At 48.6% G+C, this 27,895-nt stretch overlaps 1 protein-coding gene across 1 annotated transcript; it reads right to left on the bottom strand.

Moving 5' to 3' along the window:
* Positions 1–1,396: 1,396 nt before the first annotated feature.
* ARAF (A-Raf proto-oncogene, serine/threonine kinase) lies at positions 1,397–27,695 on the bottom strand. The gene is made up of 16 exons (XM_044431255.1): positions 27,671–27,695; positions 19,968–20,188; positions 17,681–17,787; positions 14,466–14,568; positions 13,656–13,810; positions 13,295–13,399; positions 11,489–11,639; positions 9,810–9,837; positions 9,342–9,496; positions 8,857–9,059; positions 8,567–8,743; positions 6,611–6,657; positions 6,042–6,160; positions 5,744–5,875; positions 5,279–5,413; positions 1,397–3,938 (listed from the first exon to the last, which is right to left on the bottom strand). The coding sequence occupies exons 2-16, from the start codon at positions 20,178–20,180 to the stop codon at positions 3,798–3,800; spliced, it is 1,971 nt and encodes a 656-aa protein (XP_044287190.1). The 5' UTR covers positions 20,181–20,188; positions 27,671–27,695; the 3' UTR covers positions 1,397–3,797.
* Positions 27,696–27,895: the final 200 nt, after the last annotated feature.

The raw sequence follows: 27,895 nt of genomic DNA, 5'->3' as shown, positions 1-27,895 counted from the left end.
TTACTGAGCTCCCTCCCCACCATAGGCTGAGCCCCCCCCCCCCCCCCCGGTAGGCCAACCATGGATAAATAGAAGAAAAGTTTCCGAAGAAAACCAAATGTTTAATGATACGTAGGTAGATTCATTTGCTTTTACTGCTGATGAACTTATGGGGTTTGCTGTTTAATGCATGCAGCCTTTTAGCATTGACTTTGACTCTTCAGGAAGCTGTTCTATTCAAAATATATGAAAGGAGTTCTACTAGTTTATAATGTAAGATTAAAAATAACAGTTTTTAGTGAATGAACAAGAGCTGCAGCTAAATTATAATGAAGATATCCATAGCATTAAGTTAAAAAATGATATATGTAGTGTTATCTTCATTTTAGATGTCAAAAGAGTTTTGCGGCTCCCGGTGTTTTCTTTTGTGTGGGAAACGGGTCCAAATGGCTCTTTGAGTGTTAAAGGTTGCCGACCCCTGACCTAGACACTCTATGAAACTGGGCTTTATGAAAGACTGGCAAGAAGCAAGCCATGGCTGAAACTAACCAGTATCAGTGCTCATTCAAAGTTGCAAAAAGGCATGTAGGAGAAACTGCAGACATGTAAGAAAAGGTTCCCTAGTCCAAGGAGACCAAAAGTGAACTTTCTGGCTTTGCTGCAAAATGCTATGTGTGGTGCAAAGCCAACAGTGCTCGTTGCCCTGAGAGCATTCACTTTGCAAAGCATGCTTATGGATGGTTTTGACAGGGATTGAGAAACTGGTCTGAGGGCAAAATGAATTCAGGCATTTACAGGGCAATCCTAGAAGAACCACCTGTTTCGGATTCCAAGAGATCTGGGACTACAGCAGTCTTTCACCTTCCAGCAAGAATATGACAGTGACCACACAGACTAATTCCAGAGTGATTTAAAAGCAAGAACCTTGAATGTATTTGAATAGCTCAGTCAAAGGCGGCCAGTCTCAATCTGGTGGGTAAATTGTGGTAAATTGCTGTTGACTATGGATCCCTCTCCAACCTATCAAAGCTGGAATACTTTTTCCAAGAATGGGCAAACACTGACAGGTGCAAATGGGCAAAGCTGATTGAGAAATTCCCCAAAAGACTTGCAGCTGTAACTACTGCCAATGGTGCTTCTACCAAGTGCCATAATAAAAAAAACTTCTGCAACTTCACAGTGCTAAGGAGCTTGTATCCATGAAATGGTAACAATGCCAATTAAACCCATTTCACTTCCAGGTTGTGGCACAACAGACCATGGAAAAATCAAAGGGGAGGTAGTAGTGAATATTTTTGTCAGGCACTGTGGGAAGCTAAGACTTGCTGAAGATGAATCATCTGCAAAGGTACATTCTGTCTCATTAAATGTTTATCAACAAGCATGTGGATGAGGTGATTGACCAGACACTTGCGTATTTAGACTTTCAAAAAGTTTTTAATAAAATTCCTGGCCAAAGTCTTTCAAACAAACCTGTCCATTATGAGGTAATTAGAGAGGTCATCGGATTGATTGGTTAAAGAACATAAAGCACAGAGTAGGAATATAATGGACAGTTTCCACACTAGAAGGATTTAAAGAGTGGGGCCCTCCTAAGGATCTGAATCAAAACTGATGCTTTTTAACTAGTTCATAATGTGGATTTGGGGTGAACTGTGAGATGGCCAAGTTCACTGATTACCCCAAATTATGTAGCATGGTTAAAACAAAAGGATTGTGAAGCACTCTAAAAGGATATCTCCAGGCTGGCAGAATGGGCGTTAAAATGGCGGGTGTGTTTCAATGTAAACTAGTAAAAGCTGCTGCATGCATTGTGGGTGAAAATCTTGATTTTGCACAGGCACTGATGGGGGCCAACCTGCTTGATCGGAAAGGGGCTTTGGCATTGTAGTAGACAGCTTGATGAAAATGCAGAACCAATGGATGGTTGCTGTGAAAAAGGTGAATTCCACAGAGGGAGGATAGACATGCATAGCTATGTGTGTGGTGTGGAGAAAGCAGACTAGGTGGAATTTTCCCCTCTCATAATAGTACAACTCAACGGCATCATCTAGTGCATCCCAGTGGTGAGAGAAGTAAACAGTGTTTATTTAAGCTATGGAATATGCTTGTATGAGAAGTGGTGGTGGACACTAATTTGGATGGCTTTAAATGACGAGTGGAATAAATGGATCCACCAGTCTTAGTGGCTATAAGCTACCTCCAGGATTGGAGGCATTATGCTTCTATTCTGGCTGCTGGGAAACACAAGCGAGCGTACTGCGATGGCCCTCATGTCCTGCTTCTACATTTCCTGCAGGCATCTGGTAAGCCACTGAAGGAACAGAATGCTGGATTAGGGTTCCTTGGGCTGAAGCACCGCAGCTCTTCTTACATTCCCCTGCAAACTGCTCCTTCCCTGGGGAGCAAAGGCAAGAGCACCTCTTCACCCTGTTTTAGACATTTGTCATGCCTCTGTGGCATGCCCAAGCACTTCCTGCTCTCTGCACACCAAGGATCAAAAGCAGTTGTATGTAGCAGGCCTGGAAGGAAATAATGTGGGCTTACAGACCTGAACAACCATCTGCACTCATACTCCATACCTTCCCTGGTTTGATGGAGTCAGTTTAGTCAGAGAATTTGGGCAGGTTGCCTCCCTTTAATACAGTTTGCCCCAACCTGGGTCTCAAGGTATTTTGGAGCACAACCTCTCATCATCCCCAGCTACTGGCCATGTTGACTGGTTCTGATGGAAGTTGTGCTCCAAAACATGGTCAGGGATACAGGTTGGAGAACATTGCTTTAATGCAACCCATGGTCTGCCACTTGGGACCGCCTCTGTGCTTTGCAGGTGAGGAAAAAAGCTTGCCCCTTCAGAAATACGTACCCTTTCCCTAGATTGTCTGATGCCATTTAAGGCACTGCATTTGAAAGCCAGAGGCACAGAGGATGACCGCTGAACGTTGTGAAGCTCTGGCACCAGGGCTTTGCCATGGAGCACAGCCCTAGCTGTGCACATACCTGGAAAGAGATGCAAGGAGGCTTCTAGGGCTGGCCGGCCACAAACAACTATTGAAGATCCAGCATTTTAGCTCCTTGTAAATGCAATGGACAGGTATATGCACAGATGCAAACTAGAGCTTGGCAGCAGGCATATGTAGGGAACTGAGGAAGCTCTGCTCATCAGACACCTGGAAGGTCCCCAGTCCCACCTTCCACAGTGTAGTCGGCCACTAGCAGAATCCTTGAGTTTGAGGAAAATGCCCTTTCTTTGCACCATGAACAAGACTGCTGGGGAACCGTCTCAGGTATGGATGGAGTAACACATGAATGAACCAGACAGGGCTTGGCCTCTGATTCATCACGCCCCCTCCTGCAATATCTCTATCTTGTCTCCATGGCATAGCGATGCCTGCCAAATCCACAGACTGGATCATGGTTTGGGGTTCAGTTTTGACATTTTTATTTGTACCCCTCTCCTAGTCAACTTTCCAACCCCCACAAAAATAAAACAACCCTGAAACAGGATGAGACCCATTAAAAAAATAGAGTTGGGGAAGATGGAGCCAGAGTCGCCCAAGCATGGAGACATTCCAGTGTGTTTGCTACTTTGGCGATCTTGATGGGACAGGAGGGTGAGAGCTGGAGATGCTTCACATGGAAGACCCCCTGCAGTGCTTAAGTGTCTCCCTCTGTGCATAGAGAAGATTGGGGGCCTCTGGCTGCCCTCCTCAGACTGACTGGTCCTTCCATCTCCACACTGCAGGAAACCCCGAGAGCAGCAGGCACTGGTCTCAAGGGGGCAGATGGCCTTTGGGAGCAGTTCCTCTGGGGCCATGTTAGCTGCGGAGCCACAGGGCAGGTGGAAGAGCGAAGAAGGTCAGTTCTTCATTGTGGGCCACCCGGTGGAGTGCAGGCTCTGAAGCGCTGCGCTCAATCTTGGGCAAAGAATGCTGGAGTGACTCAATGGAAGCTAAAATCTGGAAGAAGAGAAAAGGTGGTGTTAGGCCAGAACCCTATCCTATTCCATCAGCCTTCCTCAACTTGGTGCTCACCAGGAACATGGGAACTATAACACCCATTATAGCCAGCCAGTGGTTAGGAATGCTGGGAGTTATAGTCCAAGGCACCTGGAGAATGCCAGGTTGGAGAGGGCTGCCCTAAACACCTCCAAGTTCCTCACTTCATCCCTGGAAGATCCTTGGCCAGTGCCTTGACTTTCTGGCTTTAGGGGCAGAGATTTCAGATCACAGCATGGAGGTTTGAGTGGCAAGATCTGCCTTTATAACTTTAAACAATCAATCTCCTTACTTGTTACAAGCAATGGCCTGAGTGTATGTGAAATGCATGTCATAATTCTGGGGAAGCTGTTAGAATGTGGTGATACCGGTTGCACAACTGATTCCTAAGAAACTCACGTATAAGTTTGTTTCTGTTTTAAAACCAGTACCTTCCCTTATAATTTTGAAGATTAGGCTAGAGTCTCAGAAGCTGGAGGATCTGCTGAATAACACTTTCAAAGAGCATGGCAAGAATAGAGTGGAGTTTCCTGGGGCTGTGTAATGTCTCATCCCTCTCAATGGCTACCAGCATGGGATGTAAAGAACTAAAAACTAAGATGTAAAGAACTAAAAATTAATTTTAAAAGGAAGGAAAAATCAGGCACATTAATATACTACACCAATATTGATATCTATCTATGCATACCACACCTAATAAAATTTAGTGTTGGTTCTTACAGAATTTGGATGTCCTAGACTCTGTATTTTGAATTGTTATTTTTTATTTGCACAGACTCCATGCAGCTTTAGTTATAAGGTAGTTTTCCCAGATGACTGGGATATGTCTTCTCCAGTCTGTTGCCTACTAGATGGGCAACCAGACTACAAGGCTGGCTGTGGATGATGGTGGATGGAGTCCAACCCATCTGCCCAACCAGATTGGGCAAGGTGAATGGCTAAACACAATGCTAGATTAAAAGGGTCACACATCTGTGCATGCGTGGATTGCCTCTTGTCCATGCTGCCTGGGGAGTTCTGATACGTCCCTTGCAGAACTGAGGCCCTCAACTCCCCACTGGCTCCATAAGGGGACATGAGGGGGGGCAGAGCAGGATAGAAGAATGCCCAATGAGGCATGGGGTGGGGAAAGTGGATAGGCAGAAGTCTTTTTCCTGGTTGTATAATACTAGGGCACCTGATGAAAATTGCCATCAGCATGTTCTGGACGGAAGGAGCAGAGTCCTTTCTCACACAACACCTGGGTTTTCAGAATCTGCAGACCCAAGAAGAGCCACTATGCTGCATCACCAGGAACTCACCTGAGGGAAGAGGGGCCTCTCCTCGCGCTTGAATTTAAGGCAGTCTCCCATCAGCCTGCGCATGGCTTTGGGGCAATTGCTGGCCACCTTACTAAGGTCAGGGGACAGGTAGCCCCTTCCAACCATGAATATAATCTGAAAGGAGGGGAGAAGCATCCTTACAACAAATGCAGCACAAAGGAACCTCCCAGGATATAAACAGCCTTTGTCCCTCTTTTCCCACCTCCTCTCCGGGGAAAGTGGAACCCCTGGAAAAACATGGTAGATGCCCCAAAGTGGTGGAAGCAGAGGAGAGGCCCAGGAGCAGTTTTGCAAAATCCCTCTGGTGCCACCTGCTGGCTGCACGGAACAATTCACAGGACAGCAGCGTTGGGGAAGATTTCGGGCACACTGCAAAACCTGTTCCTGCAAGCTCTCAATGGGCCCAAGAAGCCACCGGTTCCCAGGCCTTCCTCCCTTCCTTACCTGGTCCCGGTTGTTGATGTGACTGTAGGGAAGGGTCCCAGAGAGGAGCTCATAGAGAACAACTCCGTAAGAGTAGACATCAGACTGGAAGCTGTAGGGGTTGGGGTCCTGCATTCGGATCACTTCGGGGGCCTGCGGGAGCCAAGAGGAATGGCATTCAGTTTTGGTCACGGGGGGGGGGGGGGAGGAAGCAGACATGCAGTTTATCTCCTCTATTATCCCCCCCCCCATTCAACATCTACCCAGCCCACCTCTAAGTTACAAGCCCTTTGCAGGCCTTGCCCCCTGCCACGCTCACCATCCAGAGTATGGAGCCACTGGGCTGCTCCACCTGCTGTGAGCCGCTCCAGCGCGTCTTCACTGTGGCAAGGCCAAAGTCGCCAATTTTCACCGTCAGGCCTTCATGCAGGAAGATATCTGAAGGCAGCGGGTGAAGGACTTATACATAGGCCTCAGCATGAGGTGACTGCCCTCAGTTCAGCCACAAGCATTGGGCCCAAGATGCATCCTATCCCTACCTCCACGCCGAGAAATCACTTTTCCTTACCAGTACTTCTGCCATTCTGGGAACACTCTCTCACGTGGAGGCCGAGCAACAAGAAACTCCCCTTCTGCTCTGTTTCCAGATCTTCTGGCCTACAGTTCCCACCAGCCCTAGCCAGAACAGCCAATGGTGGAGGAAGATGGGAGCGGCAGACCTCCAGAGGGTTTGGGCCTACACCTTCCCTACCCCCTGTGCTCTGTCATCATTATTTCATCAGCCTTTCATTATTATTTCATTAATCTGAGAACTCCAAGTAACTCAAGCCTCCCTTGGCAAGAAGACCTTTCTGAACTCCCCACCTGTATGGGGACAGGGAAGGATACTGTTGGATTTGAGGTCCCGGTGGATAATGTTCTTTGCGTGAAGGTAACTGGTAGAAAGAGAGAAAGACCGGTCATTTCCAAGCATGTCGCACTGTCCATGAGGACAGGTGCACCAAGGCTTCCTCCTTTAAAACATCCTTTTTCCTTCTGTCTTCAGCAGCCCTGGAACAGCACACGTGTGGTTCACATGCCACACAAGTGTCTGCTGCTGCTTGAACATGGCAGCCCCTGAGCACATGATTGAACATCCCCCTCATATACCCCTGACCATGCCTGAAGAGCATCCACAGAGCCCCTTGTATGGGCAACTCCTTCGGAGGCCCAGAATGCAGCAGTGAAGGAAGGAAGGAAGGGGCCTTTGGGGTGGTGGCCCCCCTTTCTCCCAAGGGAGGCTTGCCTGGCACTCACTCTGCCATCTTTTCAGTATTCTCCCAGGCTGCTATTATCGTTACAGAACATTCATATCCCGCTTTCCTTCCACTTACAAGGAACCCAAAGCAGCTTGCAAGGTTCTCTTCCCATTTTTATCCTCACAACAACAAACCTGCAAGGTAGGTTAGACTGAGACTCTGTGACTGGCCCGAAGTCACCCAGTGACCTCCATGACTGGGTGCAAACCAGAATCCAGATCTTCCAAGTTATTTTAATATTTTAAAATGACATGAAAGGTTTTTAATGTCATTTTAAAAATTCTTAGTCCCATTATTTTAGTTCCTGCAATGTGGTTTTTATTTCTTATGCCTGATTCTGGCACATTTGTTAAGTTTTATATCCTTTGGCTTTATCAGGCTTTTCTTCATATTAAGATCATGTTTGAAAATTATCAAACACTTGAGAAAAGCTATTTTATGAGTAGTACAAATAAATAATGTTAGAATCACCCTCTTTCTTGGGACAAAAACATCCACAACAGCACTCGTTTCAATCCCTTTGGAGCATTGGCTGGAACCTGCTCCAGACTGTCCCACTGAACCTTCCTAAAGCTACTCCCAGAGGCTGAGCTTACACCAGTGGCTCTGCAGGTCAAGGAACAGTTCCCTAGGCAGACTTCTGGAAGTTGCAGTCAGACATATCTGGAGGGCACCAGGTTGGGGGAGCTGGCCAAGGCCCAGCCCGTCATCAGGACTGCTGGTGGCTGCAGGCATTTGTGGCAGGCCCCCAGGAGTCAGGCAGTGTCAACCTTTTACAGTGGTGTTTCCTTAATCTAGGCATGTCTTTCTTCAGGAAAGCTGCCTTTGCTTGCCTGTCTTCCCATCATCTTCTGCTCCCGGCCCTAGCCACTACCCAGCTGTGCAAACTCAATGTTGCCAGTGCTTGGGACAAATTTCAGAGGCTGTGTACTGAATACCAGTTGTGGGAGCTCATGTCCTGCTTCCTGATTCCCTGTTGGGAATCTGGGGGCCACTGTGGGAACAGAACACTGGCCTAGTGAGGCCACTGGTGGAGCTGGGCCCACCAAGCCTCTCAAACCCCCCTCCCCGCCCACCCTGCTTTGTAGCTTCAGCTCTTAACAAGGAAAGAAAAGCCCTGTTGGAAAGGCAGAGTCCACTGGTCATGTCTCCTGTTCCCCCTGTGGCCAGCCAAATGCATTCAGGAAGCCTGTAAGTACAGCCGCAAGCTGAGAGCCCCTCACAGCAACTGGTCTTTGGAGACACTCAGCCTATTATCACAGGCCTCCACCAAGGCAGGTGTGGGATGCTGAAGGCTCTGTAGATGTTTTGGCTTGTACCTCCCGTCAGCCTTGCCAGCATAACCACTGGCGATAGGAACTGCAGGCCGGCACATCCCGAGGCCCCATCACCTGCTCTAGGAAGCCAGATGCCCTCAGGAGGCCTTCCCCAACCTGATTCCCCCCAGATGTTTTGGACTTTCATTCCCATCCTCCCTGATGTGGCCTGGAGCTGCAGTGGGAGCCACCTGGAGGCTGCCCACCTCAGCCCCCACATTTGCACTCACTCCATGCCCTGTGCCGTCTGCCGGGCCACATCGATCCGCTGCACCATCTCCAGCGGCGTCTCCTGCACATGGAGGTGCTGGTAGAGGCTGTTGCCTTCGCACCACTGGGTGATAATTGCGAAGCTGGGACGCGTCATGAAGCCCATGAAGAGCAGGATGTTCACATGGCGTGTTTTCCTGTGGGGGGTGGCGGAAGCGTCAAAGGCATCTCAGCCAGCAATCCAACCCCCTCTTCCCCCAAACGGCCACTGCACCCCACCTTTGGACACCAGGAGGCCCCTGGGTCCTACCTGAGCACCTGCATCTCATTCTTGAAGGCCTGCACTTGCTCGCTGGTGGGGTTGGTGACCTTGAGAATCTTGATGGCCACATCTCCGTGCCAGCGACCCTTGAAGACGGTGCCAAAGGACCCGGCCCCAATGCGCTTCTGCATGGTTACCTCATTGGGGGACACCTCCCAGTAGTAACTCGAGTCCCGGTACCCCAAGGATTTCTGTAGGAAGCCAGGACTCCGGGTCAACCACTCCGCAACTATGCACTGTTCCTCTGCACCCGGTGGCTCATCACAAACTCCCAGCCTCAGCAGCCCAGAAACACCATCCTCGTCCCAAGCCCAGTCCCAGCCATTACACCCCCAAAACACTTCTAGCAGAGTATAGAAAGCTCTTCTTCTTGCCTCTTGCTACCAACAACATGCCTTCTGGTGGCTGCCATCTTGTGGCAGCCGCTGCCCAGCGGCTTGTGCCACCTCACCCATCTCCCCAACAACACTCACCGGTTTCTTCTTGTCTTCGGTAGGAGCCTTGCGCTCCCTTGGGGACTCGCCAGGGGACTTAGGGTGTGGGGAGCGTCGGCCAGAAGAAACAGCAGCCATGCTGGAGACAGGAGGAGGTGGTGGGGTGCGAGGAGGTACCTCTGGCCCACCTGCAGCTGTAGCAAAAGCAAGGCACACGGTTTCACTTCAGTGGGTTCCACACAGACATACCTGCACTTCCTTACTAAAAGTTAAGGAACTTTCAAATGGAGAGAGAGACTTATGAAAAAGAGTGGCACTGCCAATCCTGAATTCTGTGAGTCTCATAATACCAGGATTTCAGGTTGTCAACTGAAATGGCCTGGCAGGCGCCTCTGCATGCCAGGAGACCTCTTTCCTGTTCCCCACCACCTGGACTCTGCAGCACACAGACCCTCACCCCGCCCCACAACTGCCTAGCCTCCCTCTCGTGGAGACCCCCTCACTCACCCTCTGCAATGTGGCCCTTGCTCACAATCTGGAAAAGAAAAGGCAGAAGTCAGAGCTTGGTGGCAGGGCTAGAGAATCGGTGCAGGATGGCATGAAGTGAGTTCAGCCGCACCTTGACCCTTTGTTCCCTGGGGAATGCCAGCCCTAATGTATCCAGGTTGTACCACTTCAGACCATTCCCGTAACTGAATAATGCATCTCTTATGACATTCCCCTGCACAAAGAAAGCCAACCTATCAAGGAGAAGGCCTCCAGCTGGGCTACTGGGAGGACCACATGTTGTCCAGCCTTGTCTGGGCTACTGGGTTAGCACAGAGAAGATTCTGCTAAGGCAATGGGGCTGCCCTGACTCCCTTCTGGTTGTCCTTCCTCCTTCCGTTCTGTGGTACACTGAACTGAGTACCATGGTCCCAGAGAATCCACATACTTTGTAAAAGTATTTTGTATTCTGCCTGAAGGTTTGCAAACTTCCAAAGTCATGAGAATGGAGCAAAGGGGCTGGGAGGGAGGAGGGAGTTCCTGGCAGCTGGGGCTCAGATCCTCAACACACGGAAGAGCGGGAATTGGTGCATGGATCTCACCGGCTGACTTGACACCCCAGCTGGACATTGCTTGCCAGAGCAGCTCTCCCAGCTCAGCTGTGGGAGTGGGCCAGCCCACCTCCTGGCCAGGCTGCTCTGGGGTCATCAATAAATAGATGGATGAAACAAGTAAGTTCAGTTGCTATTAATGAATACCAATGGATGTTTATGCTGATATATTCATTTTATTTATTACATGCCTATACTGCCCAACAGCAGAGGTTGGCTGGGCAGCTCACAACAATTAAGATATATTATTAACTAATGTGAATTACTACAAAGAAGCATTGTGAATGAATGCCCATTGGTTAATAATTAATTACCCAATTATGTATTTAATTACCTAATACTATTTAATTGTAAAGTAACTAATGTTAAAGTTAATTAGTGGATGCTAGTGAATCTTCACGTTATGAGAGGTTCTTTTAGATGGCAATGCCAGGGGCTGAACTCAAAACCTCCTGCATGCAAAGCAGGTGAACTGCCAGCCCCCACTGCATCTCCTGGGGTCTCTGGCGGCTGCTGGGGCTGGACGTCTCCATGTGACACAAAGGAGGGAGGGCCCAGAGGCTCCGCAAGACAAAGGGAGGGGAGTGGGCAGAGGGGGCCGCAAGCCTGCCAGGCATCGAACTGCAGCTTGGCCAAGCTGAGGGCCACTGTGGTGCGGTGCTTAAGAGCGCAGGCCTGGGACAGGGAGATCTGGGTGCGAGTCCCCACTCAGCCGCTGGGTGACTTTGGGCCAGTCACAGAATCTCAGCTCAGCCTACCTCACAGGGTTGTTGCTGTGGGGATAAAATGGAGCTATGTAAACTGCCTCGGGTTCCTCACAAGAGGAAGAAAGATGGGCTATAAATGCAAAGTGGCAATGAGGGTGATGAAATGGGGGCAGTGACCCTGAGGACAGGGGGCTGCATGAATGCTCAGAGGCTCTCAGCCTGGAGTGGCTCAGGGGCCAGGAGCTGTTGCTGACAGGAAGCCTGTCTTGGGGAGCAGGTGTGCCCATTGCTAGGTTCCTCTGGCAGACACGAATGCCCTTGCTCCCTTTCCCCGGGGTGGGGCAGGGGCACCCCCTCCTGTCCCCAGAGATGCTGGCCTCACCTCAAGGATGTTGCCGTCCACAGGGCTGGTGGTGCTGACCATGTGGACGTTGGGAGTGGAAGTGGAGCGGTGGCGCTGCAGGCACTGCCCATCGCTGAGAGGGCTGGGGAAGCTGAAGGCTTCGGAGCGGGGGGGCGACTGCTTGCGAGGGCTGCAAGGGGAGATGGAGGAAGGGGTGACTTTCCGGGCACTCTGCGAAGGCTGCACCCCTCGCTCGGGATGTTGAAGACAGCCTAGTCCACTGCCAGAAAAGCCGCACAAGCACACTCTCAGACTCAAGGCTGTCCCTGTTTCCACCCCCACCCCGCATCCCATGGAGCTGCCTTTGGAAAACAGGAAGCCTACAATCTTCCTCTTTAAAAAGGTAATTTTTAAAAAATTTGATTTTTATTGTGCAATACAAAAACAACCAAACCACACCACTGAAAAAAGGGAAAATACAATATTTGAATGGTATTGAAGAAAAAAGGGGATCCCCAGAACCAGTTCCATTTGTGTTAATATTTAACAAAACATACTATTCTGATCAATGATGAGTATGCATATACTCCAAATATCCATGTAGTGCTCCATTTTGAGTCAAGCCTAAAGGCTACTTGTTCAAAAATCAAGTTTTTTGAGGTCGTGTGAGTGTTGCGTGAATTGTTGGGCATGTAACCACTGCTTGATAACCATCTTGTTTTGGAAATTTTTTTGGAAAGAAAATCCAAACTCCATTGTTGCTGAATTCAGCCTTTCCCAGCCTGGTGCCCTCTAGTTGCTCTGGACTTCAGTGTCCATCAGCCCCAGCCAGCATGGTCACAAACCTCAGAAGCAGTTGTCCAACAGCACCAGGCTGGGGAGGGCTGGGGTTATATCTCTGTTAGGCCAATGCACTTAAGCAACGTGCACACTTTTGAGATCTCCAGATCCCTTCAACTGGCAAGATGCCACAAAAAGCAGGTGTGTGCATGCTGAGGGTAGGAGCAGCTTCCCTTAGGGCAGGAGTTCCCAGCCTGGGGTGCCTGCACCTCTAGGGGGTGAGCGATGGCATTGCAGGGGGTGCAACAAAGAGGAAGGCTGTTTCGTGATACACCAAAATTGGCGAATTGCAACTGTTTCCACCAAACATTATCCCAATAATAAAATTATGTATTATTATTTTGTTTGCATTTGGATTCAGTTCTCTTTTGTCAACCAAGACAAAATCTAGGAATCATCTGAATCCACTGGCAGACTTGCAAATCACAATCAGCAAGAAAGTTCCATGTTTTGACAAAATTGTGAATGAGAGGCAGGAACAAAGAAGTCATTGAATGTTATGTTCACCATTAGGATTGTTTTTAGTGTTTACATTTTTTCTAATTGCTGAATGTATATTTGAATTTTATCCACTGAGTTAAAAGCTTATTTTTGTTAGTTCAATTTGTTCACTTGCAGCTCTGTATGTGGTTCAATTTGAGGTTCAAAATTAGAAATTTGCTTTCTTCATCTTCAAATGTGATATTACTTTTGTAGGGGGCATGAACTTAAATCAAACATTTTCTAGGGGTGTGAGGCATAGAAAAGGGAACCACTGTCTTAGGGTCAGTGCATGAACAGCCTTAGAAAAAGAAATGGGGAAAGGGATTTTTGCAGACACTCAAACTGGGTTCTTTCATCTGATATGATCCTTCCAGGTTTCACCTGGAATTGTCCCTAAGATGCCAGGGAACAGGAAGAAGTGTTACAATCCAGTGGCCAGAATTTCATGTGGTTCCACACTGCTCCCTGGTGGTGAGTTTGAACGCAGGCATTCTGTGCACTCGGGTAGTCAGCCTCTCTTACCTGATCACATGTGGAGTGATGGGTTCGTGGCTGAGCTGGGCTGGAGTGGCAGGGACACTGTCAGACCACAAGGCAGGGTACTGCCACAACTCATGACTGTAAACACTGCAGGGGAGAGAAATGATGCTTTATGGCTTGAAGGCACATCAGGCACCCATCATGTTGAAGCTAAGCAGGGCTGGGGCTGGCCTGTACTTGGAGAAAAGACCCCCTGGGAACAGCATGAAGCCACCTTGAGTTCCACAATGAGAGAGATGTATTTATTATATTTCTATCCCACATGCATAAATCAATGGGTGCTGAGGCACTTCCTGGAACTTCTGCCCAGATGCTGGGGGACAGCACTCCGAGGGATACTCACGGCTTATGCGTAGTGGCGAGATCCACGCAAACCGTCGGCACGCGGCTGCTGCAGTGCTCGTGGAACTTGTAGCCGCACGTCTGGCAGCGGAAACCATGGAACATGAACTTAAGGCAGAAATCACAAAAGGCAATGCTGAAGAAGGTCTTCCGGACCTGCCCAAGAAATTGGATGCGGTCAGAGAGGTAGAAGCTGGACAGGGTGTCAGGTCAGGGGTGCTTTCTGAGGTGCTGGGGGTTGTCTGTGGGTCTGCACAGGAACATGGTGAGGTTTGGAGTGGACTCTGATGCAGCCTAGCACTTTCCACACTGGTTGACTACACTCCCCATCACTCCCACCAAGCGGAATCATGTTAGTAGGTTGATGAGAAGAGTAGTTCAACACATCTGGTGGGTGTGCTTGGGGAAGGCTGATCTAAGGTTGCACCTATAAAAGAACAAGAACAGTGTAATGAGCCTTTTATGTTGCTTACCTCTCCTCTGTGATGGTACAGCCCATGAAGGACTGCCAGGGGATTTTGCTGCATGCACAGAGAAACAGTGGGCGAGTCTGTTTCTGTAGACTGTTTTTGGGTAGGGAGACGGGATAGTGTGCTTTCATAATAGAGGTGAGGAAGCTCTGGATGATGTTAAACTCCAACTCCCATTGGCCCAAAAGGGCATAGGCAATGCTTGGGATGCTAGAAGGTGTAGTCCAACAATAACCCCTGGAGGGCCACTAGTAATCCCCCCATGCTGCTTTACATCCAATCTTTCCAGGACAGGGCTAGGGTACATCTGACCAAGGAAAATGCTGTCATCCAAGACTCACAAAGTTGTGCATAGTCAGCGGAACATCCTCCAGAACTTCCACAGAGAGCTCGGCCCCCTCCAGGCTGACCAGGTCAGTGTTCCAGTCTGTGATGGTCTTTCGCCTGCACACAGAACTGCAGTGAGGAATCGCCATGCAGTGGTGTGACCCCAAGCCAGCTCTCCCAGGACTGCTTCCTGTCTTTAATGTTGAACGGCAGAGTAACAAGTACTGGAGAGAAAGGACCTCCACCCCCCACAATCACACCACCAACTCTCCATGTGGATGAATCCCAAGTGCTCAGGGTTGGGTAGATGCTGGGGACATAATAAATAATCCCCATTCCGCCCTGAAAACATCCACAGTATTTTCACATGAAAACTTTTCTTAAGAATATATACTAAGTATTTACTTAAGTAATTAACTATATAGTGTATAGTCAAGTATACATTATATACTTAACATTTAATATTAAGTGTTCCTTTTTACACCACAGCTGCTAACCAGATGCAAGGCTGGTGGGGTCCTGTCCTGTTGCACTTGGGTAGTACAATATTGGCGGAGCTGGGCTGAAGTCCTTATGGATGTCCCAGCAGCAGGATGTTTGCTGGCACCTCAGTGAGAGAGGGGAAGGCCGTCCACTTGGCTGGGATTCAAACCTCACAGAGATGCTCAAGACGGGAGAGGCAACCTGGTGACTTGATGTTTCAGACTGCAGCTCACAGGTGTGCTGGCTAGCAGGGCTGACACTCTGGGCCTGCACAGGTTGTAGTCCAAGACATCGAGAGGGCAGCAGGTTGTCCGCCCCTCAGCCCAGCCCTCAGGAGAGGCATAGCTCTGAGGGGCAGGTGGAAAATCAGGAGGAGGTCCTCCATGATATGGGGCTAGAAGCCCAGAGGCCTAGGGGTGGAAGAAAGAGCCTGAAGAGAAAACACACAGAAAGAGGGGATACTGAGGTGCCCTGGAGCAGGGAGGGAAAAGTATGCTAATGTGGGGAGGGAGGTTTTTGAAAAGCAAATGCCACTTGTGGGAGCAAGAATATGGCACTCAAGCTGTAATCCATCCATCTCAAATCAGCCTAGACCTGTATCAGTCTGGACTGGACCTAAAAACAGTGCTCACATTCTGCCCTCCTCCCTTCACAAATTCAATAAAAGCTGTCCCCACACCCTAAGCCCATGTTGCTGTGAGGGGGGTTCTTGCGGGCAGACCTGCCATCTGAAGTTTGAGTAATTCCTTGCATGAGCTTGCAAACCCCCTCCATGTCCCCCCCCTTTTTTTCTTGGCAGGGGGTGTTAGGAGAATCCTGGCAAGAAAGCTGTGGAAGCTTGCTTATCCATCTTAAAGGGTGGAGAGAGGAAGAAAAGACAGCAGAGGCAGGAAATGGAGGGAAGGGGCATGGGGCTGATGAGGAAGGAAAGCAATCAGGCAAGGAAGGACCAAGGCTTTTGGATCTCCAGCAGCAGCAGGATGGGTTCCAGGGCAGCTGCTGCTTCTTCTAGTCCTGGAGGAGTCCCTCTCAGCAAATAATGCTTGGAAAGTATTTTACACATTAGGGTGCCAAGTCCACTGGTCTAAGCCATCCCGATGTTCAGAAAAATGTATCTGATGGCAGAGCACACATCTTCTAAAGAAACTCAAGCAAAATGTGTATGAAAGTCATCCAGACAATCTGATTTCCTGATATGTTTCTAAGCTGCATGGGCGGCATTCCTCCCAAGGAGCTGGTCAGCGCTGGCACAGTCCTGGAGCAAGGCAGAGAGCCAAACCATGTGGCTATGCATGGGAACAACTCTGGCAGCCCTGGCAGCTGTGCCCATCAAGATTCAGGGCAGCCTTACTGGGACGGAGCAAGGGTTCATCTAGCCTGCTGGGGTTGAACCTCCTTTATAGAATCACAGAGCTGGAAATCGGGTCTAACCCTCTGCTCAGTGCAGGACTCCCAGTTAAACCAGGTGGCTGTCCACTGCATCTGGAATGCCTCCAGTGTGGGAGAGCCCACGACCTCCCTAGGGAACTGGTTCCATTGTCATTCTGCTCTAACTGGCAGGAAGTTCTTCCTCATATCCAGTCAGATTCTGGCTTCTGGTAACTTGAGCCCATTACGCTGTGTCCTGCACTCTGGGGTGATCGGGAAGAGATCCTGGGCCTCCTCACTGTGACAGCCTTTCAAACATTTGAGGAGTGCTGCCATATTTCCCCTCCGTCTTCCCAAGGCCAACCACACTGCAGGAAGGGCTGAGTTCCATCTCAGGGCACCACTCGCAGGCCGCATGCCAGAGCTGAGCGGAGCCCAAGGCAAACAGGGTCACTCCCCACAGCATCTTGCAGCATGAAGCTTTTGCAGCTGGTAACCTTCAGAGAAAGGCATGCCAATACTTTAGGGGAAGAACCACCTAAGGGGGCACAGTCCTCTGAACCCCAGAGATCCTGATGAGGTTCTGCAGCCCTGATCCACCCCAGTGTCCTGCTTTCAACAGTGCTGAGCGCAATGCTGCTGAAGTCAAAGTGCCCTCCTTGCTGTTGTCTTCTAGCAAGTGGCATGCCTGTTGCCCCTGAATTTGGAAGTTTCACTTAGCCAGCTGGTTAATTAGTACTCACCTTAGAATCACAGAATAGTAGAGTTGGAAGGGGCCATGAAGGCCATCAGATCCAACCCCCTGCTGTTGCAGGACACCACATTACACCATCCCACCTTGGCAGCCCTGGCCCGCAAACCCAATTTTGATATCTGTAAAGAGATTTCTGAAAAGGACGTGTGTATGCGAGTGTGCATGCATGTGCATATACACGTGTTCTACAAGGCGAAAGACATTTGTGTGTTACATAATAAAGTTCTCAGGGGCCTGCAGAAAATATTCATTCTACCCAACACAATTTGGAAAGAAATCTTTTTCCTTCTTCAAGGGTCGCTTATTCCAAAACAATGCACTTTGTGAGCTTCTCAGCACAGAAGAGACATTGGAAAAATACTTTTTTTCAGTACCTTCAAACGAAAGATAAGTGGTCCCTGAGGAAAGAAGTTTTTTTTCCCTGAAATACCTTGGCCTGGAAATGTTTTTCACTGGTTCCCAAGAGCGTTTTCTTCTTTGTGCCATGTGTGGGTCCATACACATGGGCTTTGCTGTACAATGCTACTTTTCCTTTGCTCCTCCCCGCACCCAGCTTGGAGGATGCCCCTCAGCATCCCCCAGCCAATGGCAGCCGCCTCTCCTGAATGGGATACACTCACTCACCCATCTCTCCTTTTCTTGTAGACAACGCAGCAGTCCTGGTTGAGCCCGCGCACCTTCAGGGCCTTGTCCAAAGAGCTGTAGATTGTTGTACCTGGCCGGACAGTCACCTGGGAGGAAGCAGGAAGCAGCTGTGTGGGCAGGGGAGGGCACCAGGGGGCAATGTGGAATTGCCCTCAATGAGTTCTGCTTTTCTCCTTGCTGCCAGCAGGTGCTGATCACTGCACTCTTCAGCTGCATTCATTCATCCATGTGGAAGATGGGTCAGTGAGGACCACCGTCTTACAAAGCCTGGGTACAAATTCCAAACTGGCCAGACATTTACAATCAGAAGCTCCTGCAAAGAGCACTGAGAGCCTTTGACTATCTCCATAGAACTTCCCCCAAGTGGTGAGTGATCAAAACTGCACCTTGGAACATCTGGAGTGACCGGCAGGTTTTCTTGGATTCCAGACACCAGCTGACCATTGGCCCTTCCTGGGCAGGAAGGACTATATAAAAGTCAACCTATCTGAGCTGGGAGCTTTCCTGAACAACTGGAAATTCCTGGCTTCAGCCTCCCCAACTTAGTTTTCTGACCACTGGTACTTACTAGATGGCAACAGGTTAGTTTGGATCTGGGGTTTGGCAAATTGGCCGTGTTCTCCTCAAATTGGTGAATTCTGATATCCAGTATTGGACAGAAGTTTGATGCATAACAGCAGCTTATTTTGATGTTTGGTTCTTATGTTTTAGAGCACTTGATGGCTGATGCAGAATATTTGGTATTTTGACAGCTGGGATTCAACAGCCTGCAGTACATTTAATGACTCATCTTTGATATGTGACAGTATATGATCACTGACAGCTTAGGGCATTTTCATATTGGACACCACACAAAAAATAAATACTGAGGCCAAATTTTGAAATGAAAATCCTCATTTTGACATTTCAGCAGATTGTTTTGTTTTGCTCCAGCTCTGATTCAAGGGTACTCACGGTAGTCCCTGACCCTATGGTCCCATAGTCCAGTCAAGGACTCTTCTATCTTTCTGGACTCACCAAATGGCCATACTCAGCCTCAGTTCTCCCACCTCTAAAATGGGAATCACAGGGCCCCAATGCTAGGCTTTATTAGAGAACCATTATTTTATGGTATTTATTTAAAATATTTATAATCTGTCTTTCAGTACAGGTTTTTCTTCCAAAGTAGTAACACTCATCTTTTCCCAACCTAGGATTATATATTTATTATGATTATTAATTTCATTTATATACCACCCAATAGACTAAGTTCTTTGGGCAGTTTACAACAGTTCATAAAACAGCCAATAAAATTAAACACCAGAAACGTTTTCTACAATATAAAATCTAATAAGAATTTAACACCAAAAATTATATGATACAGCATAGACCTATGAAACACATGGCATGGCTATGCCCCTCAAGCCATTAAATATCCTTGGATGTCTCCAAATGTCTCAGCATAGAAGGCCATCTCAGCCTGCTGCTGAAAAGTGACAATGGTGGTGGCCTCAGTGGGGCATCATTTCACATTTGGAGGGCTGCCACTGAGAAGGCTCTCCTAAGAGTTGCCACTCAGAGGAAAGCCTCAGATGTTGATGATAAAAATCCAAGTAAGTTGTGGTTCATAGGTTATATCCTGCCTTTCTGCTTAAAAGTGAGTTGCTCAGGGTAGCTTACAAACAAATCTAAAACTAATAACATACAATAAAATAGAGCAAAAGATTAAAAGAAAATCTTAGTACATCAAACTGATTTGTTAAAATGGTGAGAAATTCACCTTTATCCTCAACTTAGAAATAACAAGAACTTCTTTGATTTTTACTTTTTCCCAATATGTCCTCTTCCTTCTCTTTCATTCTTCCTCTTTGTTTTGCTTCTCCTCTCTCTTTCTGACTTTTTCCTATTCTGTCTCTCTGTCTCTTTCCCTCTCTCTTTTCCTCTTCATCTTTTTTTTCCCTTAAAAATGTGAAGAAACATAAAAAGTAGCAAGTCTGCTGAACTAAAATGCTGCTAATTTAAATTGGGGTTTGACCCAGTCATAACCCCTTCGACCCCTGTCTTAAAGCAGGAGTTGGGGGGCAGGCAACTTCGGATGTTGGACTCTAGCTACCATCAGCCCCAGACAGCATCAAAGGCCAGGGTGATAGGAGTGGTAGTCCAGCAACATTTAGAGGGCAGCAGGTTCCCCCACCTGCATAAAAGGATGTGACACAGGTTCATGATGATCAACAGGAACCATGAATGGCCCCTTCTCTATATGCTGTTATCCAAGTGCCTCACTCACCACAGTGCGCTGCTGATTGGGAAGATCCACCTTGATGGTACCCCGAGTCTCGGCCATGGCTCTCTTCTTCTTGCGGGAAGTGAGGGTTGTCATCAGGCTATTCGAGGAAGGTGGGGGGCCCTCACCCCCACCCCCACCTGCAGGGCTTGGGTCTGGGCAGGATGAAGAGAAGCCATTCGTAAGAGAGCCAGAGTAGTTCTGGCTGTGTCTCATCCAGGTGCCTACAGGGAGAAACAGAGAGAGGTCAGCCCTGAAAGTGTGTATGTGGTTACACATCACTATCCATCAGGCAGAAAGGAAGGGTAGCTGCTGAGAAGGAGAGCACCTGGCTTGCAACTTGAGGATTGAAGAGGCACTGAATTAGCAGAGGGTTTTTTCTAATTGCATTCCCAATTTAAGGGAAGATGATTTTGTTTTGGTTGTCATGTTGGTGGTGAAAGTAGCCAAACTCTGGCTTGAGGTGTAAGCAGCCAAAAAGAGAGATTTACCTTGTGGCATAGCAAAATCCTATTTGCATGAATTATCACAGGTAATTGTACTGGGGTGTGATGCCACACAGCACCCAACATTCTGGGGAGATCTTGATCAGAGGGATGGTTGGGGATGGCCTATAATGGGAGTGGCACATAGCTTTCCCATTAACATACCTGGAGCTTCCACAGGCCTTCAGGAACAATCAAAGCACAGACGAAAGGAATAAAAATACCCCCTCAGCATACACACACCCTGGACTCTCTTGGAGCCCTAAAAATTGCGCTACAATGAGTGTCTGAGTGTGAGAGTGATCCGTGCTTGGAGGTTATAAGAAACCTGGTTGCTGCTTCCTGCATTTTGCAGTTATGTGCATGTGTGAAGGTGAGAGGAGAGTGGTTATCAGCTGTGTGTTTGTGAATGTTTCAATGCATTGGAAAGGTCTGGCCGTTTTGTCTTTGACCTCTGCATTGCTGGTTAATCAGCTGATACTGTGTCTTAATGGCCAATACCATCTGATTTGCAATTAATTTACATGCTCTGTTACTGTAGTGAAATGAATTGTTTGGTCTGTTACTGTAAAGGCTTTTTCTGTCTCCATGAGTAATGCATGGATAGGAAGGGGCATGGCAGAAATGATCTAGCTGTAGATAAGTTGCCAACAAGAAAAGTCCACTGCAATTTTCAGCTAGCCCCTCTGGCTGGGTTTCTCTATAAACTTGCCAGATACAGGCAGCTGTTAGTCAAGGACTACACCAAGCTCCATGCCTGGAAAAGCTTTACCTGGCAATTTCTGCAGAGCAAGGTGTTGCTAAAGATGCAGGGGCAGGCCAGGCTTATTTTTTCTGGTCACTTGGCACCCAGCGCTCTATGCTCCGTGCTGTCTGATCAGGACAGCCACAAAACCACAGGGCAGGTAGATGCAAAATGCCAATGTGATGGAAAACAAGGATCTGGCAGGCTCATTGGCGTACATGTACATGCAATCAAAAGCACATTTGAAAATGGGGAAGGGCTGCAGCTCAGTGACAGAACAGCTGCTTTGTATGCTGACAGTCCCTGGTACACCCCCTGGCATCTCCAGTGGAGATCAGGGCCAGCAACTTGGTTCCCTCCAGAGGTGTTGGGGGCTAACTAATGCATCCACATTAGCCAACGCGGTCAATTCTCAAGGACTGGGGGACTTGTGGCCTAAAACATCTGGAGGAACCAGCTCACAGAAGGCTTTCCTAGGGTCTCTTTTCGACTGGGGACAAGGGCACCCTGGAGGGAGTTCTGGACACTGAAGGCAGTTGGGGGAAACAGGGGGACCAGCTCTAGGAGAGCAGATGGCTGGAAAGTGGTGGTGCTGCAGGGGTAGACAACTTGGAGAGTCAGTGGGAAATAGTTTTGTTGATCAGGATGCAGGATTCTGTGCCTAATGCCCAGTTTGTTGCTCGCTTCCTTGGTAATGTCAGGCCACAGGCTCCAGTTTTAAGAGATGCGGCTCTTGGGCTGATCTGGGGCAGCTGGGGCCCATGAGTTGGGGAAACGCCATAGCTCGGTGGCAGAGTGCCGATTCTGCATGCAAAAGCTCCCCAGTTCAACTTCTGGCATCTCCAGGTAGGACTAGGGAAGACCAGGCAATATAGACTAGGAAAGTGCCAGACATTTTAGGCTCCAAGTCTCATCACAGCTAATTGTCAAAAATAAAAGGGGCTGTCCTGCAAAGCATCTGGCCCACCTGCCCTTTGAGATAGACAATTCCAAGCTGGTGGAATGACTCTAAGGGAAAGACAGTTCCCCCTGACCCCATGCTTCCTAAATGTAGTGCTTGGAAATGAACGCACAGACTTCAGAGAACAAACATAGCGGGTACGCACATCATGTTGTGGTTGTAATGTGTGCAGTGGTTTTTAGTGGCTGTTCTGGGGGCATGCTGCAAATGTTAACCATACTGCTGCGGAGATGGGCTCAGTCAGCTGCAGCCATCCGCTGAAGAATTTGCCCTGCTCCCTGGTTTGCCCTTCTGGACTGTAGCAAAAAGAGGCCCGCTGAGGTTTCCAACACACTGCCCAATGGTTATATGCCTAGAGCAGAGAGGGTGGACCTCTGCTGTCCCCATCTGGTCTTCTGGGATTCCACAGATGGCTCTGGTCCTTTATCCCCACCACCCATTGTTTGCTGTTTTCCCAGCTGTTGCATTCTTTGCCCCATTCTAAAACTTTGAGATGCCTCTTCCAAGATTTAATAACTGGCAATAAGCACCTTAAATATTAAATAAATTAAAATATTCTGGCATTCTGGCCCAGTCCTTTTCATCTTGAATGTCACCTGTCACTCGAATGCGGCTGCAAGACCTTCTCCAAAATGAAATGTAGCCTTAGACTGGAAGAGGGTCCACGTCCTTGGCAGAGAGCTTTTGCAATTGAGTCATGATCTTCACAGACCAGCTAGTTTTCTCTGTGCTGCATTTTGCCTCTTGCTGAGCTACCCAATGGTAGCATTTACCATAGGGAGGTAGCCTCAAAGAAACTCTGCACCATCCAGATTTTCTTGCATTGGCAGGGAGAGGCTGCAGATCCGAGTGCAGCAAAGGCTCAGCCTCATTTAGTTGATGTTATCCTTATTCACACTACTCTCACCTGGAATGCTTTTGACACGATCAGAAAAACTTCCCTCATCCCCTTGAGATACAGAACAACGCTTGGGCTGCTAACTCAACTCAGCATTGCTTCCAGGACAAACTAACCACATCCAAGTCATTGCAATTTTTATCTATCCCAGGCTTCCATTAAACCCATTACATAGATGGGTATGTTCCACCAGGCCACAATTTGCTTTTGGTTTGTTTTCCCAACTGGGTATGGGCATATCTGAGGGTGGAGGACTTTGAATGCATCCCTTTGTTGTGGTCAAATTGCTGCTTGCTGAGATTTAGATTATTATTAGGAAGGATGGGGGACCCATTAAAATAGTCCAGCCCTGGATCTGGATATTTTCCAGAAGGCTCCTGGGTTAGTACAGCTGGCAGTCCCATTGAATTCTTGTTCAACCTGTTGAATACAGGGATGGCCTGGGTGTTTGTCCCAATCACTTCTGAATGTCCTCTTGGTAGTACAGTTCATACAAGTGGAGCTGAGAACAATGAAACAGCCTAGGTGCAGACAGGAAAAACTTCCTAGTAGATGCAACTGAGTCTTGGTATGTGCCTTTAGTCACGTATATCTAGGGAAAGTGAGACTGGCAAAGAAACAGCACCTTGCTGCCTTTACTCAATCTTCCTTTGGGGCCATTTGGGGCTGATTACATGGTGGTCCCAAGAACATCATAGCCCTGTCTGAAGCCCACTGTAATTAATTTACTAAGGATTTCCTGGGTAAAATTTCTTGCATCCACTGGGACAGACTCCAATATTACAGCTGTTGCATCAGGTGAGGTACCCAGAACACAGCTTGGCTAAGTTTTTTGGAAGAGTTCCAAAAGGTTCAGTTTGAGGGTGCTGACAGGTTACTTGGACAGGTTTATACAACCACATCTGTACTGGATCCTTGCCCCTTGTGGTTTATAAAAGCTAGCAAGGAGAATTGCCCACTGGGCCAAGGAGGTGATTAATGCCTCTTTGCAAGAGGAAGTGGTTCTGTGCTGTCTGAAAGAGGCAGTGACACTCCTGAAGCCCTCCTTGGACCTGGAGGATCCTAACAACTTTAGGCAAATGTTCCCTTCCTGGACAAGGTCCTTCATCAGGTGGAGGCCAACCAGCTCCAGGCACTCCTGGATGAGAGTGATTATCTGGATCCATTTCAGTCAGGGCTCAGGCTAAAAGCAGCTTTGGTCACCTGTATGATGACCTGAGTGGGAACAAAGACAGGGGGAATGTGACCTTCTTGATACTCCTGGATCTCTCAGTACCATTGACCATGGCATCCTTCTGGGGCAACTGTCTGAGCTGGGAATGGGGCTATTGCATCACAGCAGTTCTGCTCCTACCTAGATCCCCAGTCTCAGTGGCATGGTGGCCCACCTATACCCCTTTCTGGACAGAGATAGCCTGGGCTCAGTAAGCTCTGCTCCAGTATTCTCTAAACTTTATTACTGCAATACACGGAGCTACCCTCAAAGACTGTTCAGAAACTGCAGCTTGTGCAAAATGCAGCAGCCAGACTAATAATTAAGACCAGAAGGTTCAAACATACAGGACCAATTCTGGCCTGCTTTCACTGGCTGCCTAGATGCTTCTCAGTCCGCACAGAATCTTGACCCAGCAGCTTCTGAGATGGAGCCAGTCTATCAGAGCAGGGGGAATCTGCAACTTCAGCAGCTCTCTTGTTTGGGTTCCTTGATGGTGATATGTTACATCCAGAGGCAGTGTGCCAATGCATCCCAGTTGCTGGGGAACTTGGGTGCTATTGCATCCCTGTCTTGATTGTGGGTTTCTTGTGGGCCCCTGGTTGGCCACAGTGGGAACAGAACCAAGACGCAGCCTTGATCCAATCTACCAGGTCTGCCCTTGGGTTCTTATGCTTGTTTACTGGGACCAACAATTCTAGGTTGGGGAGCTCCAAGGTAGTGATGGAGAACCTCAGGCCTGGAGCCTCAATATAGCTGCTGCAGAGTCCAAACCCAGTCCTGGGGGCTCCCCACACAGCAGCACCTCCTTTGACCTGACCATGGTTCATGAGTTGGCTTTCCAGGCTTTACATGCTGGCCCCACATGTCCTAGGGTGAAATGCCTCTCCTAAACCAGTAAAGCAAGCACAATATGCTGGCATTTCTGACCCCTTTTACCAGCTCACCACTGGAAAGGCTTCTCCACCATGGAATTTGGCCCTTGAGCAGAAAGAGGTTCTCCACCCGCACTCAGGAGCGCTGTCAGTGAAGCTGCCATGTCTGGTCCACTTCAGGTAATCCAGTGGACTCACTCTGCAGTAACCTGCAGTTTCACACACACGCCTCAGCTTCAGCTGCACACTTCTGGCTGAATGCCTCAGCAGGTGCCTTTGTCTCACACATGCACACGCGCATGCACACACACATGCAACATGTTTGCTGTTTGGTTTGCTGTCAAGGCACTTTCTAATAGATCCCAGAGGCTTGTATGTTCTATTGAAAGAAACAAATTAGCACTTCTGTCACTTAGGTGCCATTAATCACAGGTGTCAAGGGCATCTGCTGTTTCAGCACCAAAATAGAAACATGGAGGTAGGTTTGTCACTGGGGATGGTAATTATGGAAAACACAAGCATCTGAGGGTGCAGTACCTACACTGAAGCTGCTGCTAAGAGAAGGTCTCTTGATCTTGAAGGAGGGCACAGCTGGCCAACATGTGCCCTTCCAGATGTTTCTGGACTGCAATTCCCCACACTAGTGGTGATTCCAGCTTTGGCCAATATTCTTGAAATCCGCCTTCTTCTTATGGGGGCAGAAGAGCTGTCTTTCTAAATTATTCCTCTTGAATGTACTTACGATAGAAATGTATATTTCATGTCTCTATGAAAAAATCTTAAGCAGTTAAGCCACCTACGATCAAGATTAGGATACATATTTGGTCATAGTAGCAAAACAAAAATCAGCACCAGAAAACCCAAAGTTAAACTCTTGAAAGGCAACAACAGCAGAACAGGATATGCAAAATGAAAAGGCACAACAAAGCTTGTTGGAATGAAAACAGCCTAAAGGTGAGCATCAAGGGAGCCAGGCAGATCTTCTGGTAGACATTCTTGGTGCCACAGCCAAATTCTGGCCCTCTGCCACAGGTACTCATTGGCCATATTTCTGACTGCAGGAAGGCCAAATCTGTGCTGCAGCTCTTTAGCAGAGCTAATTCCCTAACATATGAGGGCTTCTGGAGCTGGCCTAGAAGCTAGGATAGCAACCCAAGTAGGAAAAGACCTCTTGTAGGTAAGCATTGCTCTTCATCCTGTGGTCTCACCTCTCCTCAGGAGATGGGATATATAACAAAACACAGCACCTCTGAGCATGTACAGACTGCTTTTCCTCCTCCCACTGTGCAACTGCAACCTGTTGCCATGCTTTTTAGAGCTTCCTTGTAGGGTAGGCAACAGGGCCCCCAAGCAGGCTGGACCTCCTTCACACCTCTTTCAAACACTGCCCTTGCCTCCCTTCCAGCAATTTTGAGAAGTTTGTCCAGTTCTTCACTCCAATGCTGAGACATTTTCTCTTTTGATTTATGGATTTCATTTATGTTTCTACTGTGTGCTACCCTAAGAACTATTAGCTAGGTGGTGACTAATGTATCATAGAAGCAAAAACATTCTTAAGGCATACAATCAGCCACTATCACCAAGCAAGGCAAGTTGGCTGGTTTGGAAGGCTGAATTTGCATGCAGTAAAATAGAAGACATGCTCTGACCCAATGCAGCAGGAAGTTCTCCTGAACAAGTGCCACCTGAGTGAAAAGAATCCTTTTGCTCACCCCTCTACCACACACAGTGAAGCTTACTCAGAACTTCTCACTGGACCAGGCCCCACTTTAATTGTGTGTGTGCACACTTGTGGGGGTGGGGGTGTTCAGTGTCATTTGGATTTTCCACTTCAGGTCAACAAAATGTCTTGGGACCCAGCTGTGAGATGGTGCTTTCTGGTCATCATTTAACTTTATACAGCTGCATGCTGTCAGATGCTACCTGCTCACTTTTGCTAAGCAGGGATGGGCATAAAGATCTTCACATGTTTAGGGCTACAGCTGCCAGCATTCGTGACCACTGGCCATGCTGGCAGGATCTTTTGGGAACTGAAGTCCGGAAAATCTTTAGAACTACCTTTTGCACATCCCTAGACTAAAGGGGAGCTGCAATACAGGTGATTTCTTCACCAGCCAGATCTGGAGCTGCTGTTCGTACATACAGGAGTCTACTCCCGAGTAGGAGAGGTGTCGTAGGCTCAACAGCATGAGGCTCTCTTTCTCCGGCCTCGACCTGGCTACTAGCGAGAAGGAATCTGATTGCGGGGCAGGAGGTGTGGAGGAGGAGTCCACGTCGCCCAACGTCCTGCATTTTAAACCAGCGCTGCAGGCCAAACTCCAGGCCGGTTAGGCAGCATTCCCGGGCCAAGGGGCCCCTTAGGAAGGTTTGCGTGATGGAGCTCTAACCGCTAGGCCGGCCGTCTCCCGTTCTCCCTGGCAGAGCTAGAGGCAGCGAGCGTGACTGTCCGAAAGTCACTCCTCCTCCCGCACCCCACCCCACCCCACCCCACATGCAACCACACGCAGCGGCTGTCACTCCCACTTTCACCTGCTCGATCCAGACCAATGAACTCCACTCGTCGTAAAAGGAACGATTCGTGTCCGTAGGGACGAAGGATCTCCCCGAGCCAACTCCAAAGCCCTCGCTGCCGAGGCAGGGGGATGTATCTGTGCGTCAGCCTCTTTTTGAGGGGGGGGGGTGCGTGAACGGGACAGACCCCCTTCCCCGCCCCTGTTCTCTGTACGCGAGGGATTCCAAAGCTCCCACTAGATG

Source organism: Varanus komodoensis, unplaced genomic scaffold, assembly GCF_004798865.1.
Source record: "Varanus komodoensis strain SLA01 unplaced genomic scaffold, ASM479886v1 scaffold22, whole genome shotgun sequence".
Classification (NCBI taxonomy): domain Eukaryota; kingdom Metazoa; phylum Chordata; class Lepidosauria; order Squamata; family Varanidae; genus Varanus; species Varanus komodoensis.
The sequence above is the reverse complement of the archived record's forward strand: the minus strand, read 5'-3'. Positions and strand labels throughout refer to the sequence as shown.

Bases quoted from the DNA above. Each gene is read 5' to 3' on its own strand.
- ARAF (XM_044431255.1), bottom strand. From the start codon at position 20,180: ATGAGACACAGCCAGAACTACTCTGGCTCTCTTACGAATGGCTTCTCT. The intron at 9,497-9,809 runs GTGAGTGAGGGG...CTTTTGCTACAG, and splicing joins CAAGGGCCACATTGCAGAGG to CTGCAGGTGGGCCAGAGGTA. The intron at 5,414-5,743 runs GTAAGGAAGGGA...CCCTCCTTTCAG, and splicing joins ACATCAACAACCGGGACCAG to ATTATATTCATGGTTGGAAG.